Below are 2610 nucleotides of genomic sequence, written 5' to 3'. Positions count from 1 at the left end.
CTCCTGTCTCAGCCTCCCGAGTAGTTGGGATTACAGGCGTGTGCAACCACGCCCGGCTAATTTTTGTATTTTTAGTAGAGATGAGGTTTTGCCATGTTTGTCAGGCTGGTCTCGAACTCCTGACCTCAGGTGATCTGCCCACCTCGGCCTTCCAAAGTGCTGGGATTACAGGCATGAGCCACCGCACCCAGCCTTAGAATGTTAGTTCTAACAGTTTTTTGCCAGTTTCTTTATTGCTTTTATGTTGGGATGGACTTTGGGACTGCCTTACTCTGCCTTTTTTTGCTGATGTTATCCTATGTTTATATGATCCCATAGATTCTGATTCTGGATCTGACTCAGATTCTGATCAAGAGAATGCTGCCTCTGGCAGTAATGCCTCTGGAAGTGAAAGTGATCCGGATGAAAGAGGTGATTCAGGACAGCCAAGTAATAAGGAACTGTTTGGAGATGACAGTGAAGACGAGGGAGCTTCACATCATAGTGGTAGTGATAATCACTCTGAGAGATCAGACAATAGATCAGAAGCTTCTGAGCGTTCCGACCACGAGGACAATGACCCCTCAGATGTAGATCAGCACAGTGGATCAGAAGCCCCTAATGATGATGAAGACGAAGGTCACAGATCTGATGGAGGGAGCCATCACTCAGAAGCAGAAGGCTCTGAAAAAGCACATTCAGATGATGAAAAATGGGGCAGAGAAGATAAAAGTGACCAGTCAGATGATGAAAAGATACAAAATTCTGATGATGAGGAGAGGGCACAAGGATCTGATGAAGATAAGCTGCAGAATTCTGACGATGATGAGAAAATGCAGAACACAGATGATGAGGAGAGGCCTCAGCTTTCCGATGATGAGAGACAGCCGCTATCTGAGGAGGAAAAGGCTAATTCTGATGATGAACGGCTGGTAACTTCTGATAATGATGATGAGAAACAGAATTCTGATGATGAAGAACAACCACAGCTGTCTGATGAGGAGAAAATGCAAAATTCTGATGATGAAAGGCCACAGGCCTCAGATGAAGAACACAGGCATTCAGATGATGAAGAGGAACAGGACCGTAAATCAGGTAATACATTTATGAGGACTAGAATGGCTCAGAAAGCAGCATTCAGCTACAGCAGGGACCCGTTTAGTCTTCTTTCATTCCCATCTTTGTTACCCTGTTTTTTCTCTTCTATCCCTCCCTTTCAAACTTTTCTAACTCTAGAATACATTTTGCTTCTTTTAAATCTTTCTAATCTACTTATTCTTTCTTACTGCTTTCCCTTCCATTTGTTCGTTGATGGGTCTGGAAAAAAACAATTTAATGAGGACTTAAAATTGAGTCTTAGAGAGCGGGATATGGTGTAAGAAGAGCTACATAATGAGTTAAGTTGGTTCCATTTCTGTGGATAACTGAAGAGCATGCCTCATGTGAGAGAACAGATTAGCCTGGGGAAAAAACAATCCCATTGAAATGTCCCCACAGAGCAGCTGTACTGAGATGTGGGCACCATTGCTGCCGTTCAGCTTTTTGAGATCCAAAATTTGATCATCCAGAGATGGTCAAACTGTAAGGAGTTTACTCAAACTAGTCAAATTTACAAGATATTAATATATAAAATCGAATTGCAAAATTGTTTCCAGAGGCTCAGTTATTTCTCCCTTATAATCATACGTTTCCCCAGGGGCAAATCTACAGTGGATACCACCTTATAATAATCAGGAGGTTGCCTGGGGAGTATAATATGTAGAAAGTGCAAACATGGCTGGGTGATCTAAGTGGACAGAGTCACTGAGCCAAGACAGATTGATATGCATGTCCTCACCCTACAGAGACGAGCTAGGATTAGAGCACTCATTCCCTAAAGACTACAGGAGGCATACACCTGAACTTCGGTTCCTGGACCCTGCTTTTATCATTGCCATTTAGACTATTCTGCTCAAGTTAACACATTCTTCATATAGAATGTATAAAAAATTAGAGATCATATTTCTTTGTATTATATAAAAGTTACCTTAATTGAGTTGAAGTCTTCCTGAAGTGATACCTGGATTGCTTCATTTCCATAGGTGATTGATTATATTAATTATATTTTGATCCTATCTTCTTAGCTTAAATAGCATCTAACACACACCTCACAGGACAGCATTCAAAAACCACATCTTGGTGTTATTAGAAGAGGAGGGCAGCATATTTCCAGAGATGAATATAGATCTGTGTAGACTATGGGACTGCAGTAAGTTTTGAATAACTAATTCAGAGTAGAGGCTTTTTTTTTTTTTTAATACTTTAAGTTATAGGGTACATGTGCACAATGTGCAGGTTTGTTACATAGGTATACATGTGCCATGTTGGTTTGCTACACCCATTAACTCGTCATTTACATTAGGTGTATCTCCTAATGTTATCCCTCCCCCAGCCCCCAAACCCCTGACAGGCCCTGGTGTGTGATGTTCCCTGCCCTGTGTCCAAGTGTTCTCATTGTTCCATTCCCACCTATGAGTGAGAACATATGGTGCTTGGTTTTCTGTCCTTGTGATAGTTTGCTGAGAATGATGGTTTCCAGCTTCATCCATGTCCCTCATGTCCCTGCAAAGGACACGAACTCATCCTTTTTTT

The 2610-nt window shown here is 41.6% G+C and overlaps 2 protein-coding genes across 3 annotated transcripts in view; one reads left to right on the top strand and one right to left on the bottom strand.

Annotated features, from left to right (window-relative positions):
* LEO1 (Leo1, Paf1/RNA polymerase II complex component, homolog (S. cerevisiae)) overlaps positions 1–2610 on the top strand; it is a 42903-nt gene that overhangs the window by 14526 nt on the left and 25767 nt on the right. For both annotated transcript variants that reach the window (XM_011928630.1, XM_011928629.1), the window contains exon 2: positions 319–1074. In XM_011928630.1, coding sequence (XP_011784020.1) covers positions 319–1074 — 756 coding nt within the window. The remainder of the gene's footprint in view (positions 1–318; positions 1075–2610) is intronic.
* MAPK6 (mitogen-activated protein kinase 6) overlaps positions 1–2610 on the bottom strand; it is a 146103-nt gene that overhangs the window by 131550 nt on the left and 11943 nt on the right. The window lies entirely within an intron of this gene.

Source organism: Colobus angolensis, unplaced genomic scaffold (genome assembly GCF_000951035.1).
Source record: "Colobus angolensis palliatus isolate OR3802 unplaced genomic scaffold, Cang.pa_1.0 Scaffold78, whole genome shotgun sequence".
In the NCBI taxonomy this organism is placed as follows: domain Eukaryota; kingdom Metazoa; phylum Chordata; class Mammalia; order Primates; family Cercopithecidae; genus Colobus; species Colobus angolensis.
Note: the sequence above shows the minus strand (reverse complement) of the source record. Positions and strands in the feature narration are given on the sequence as shown.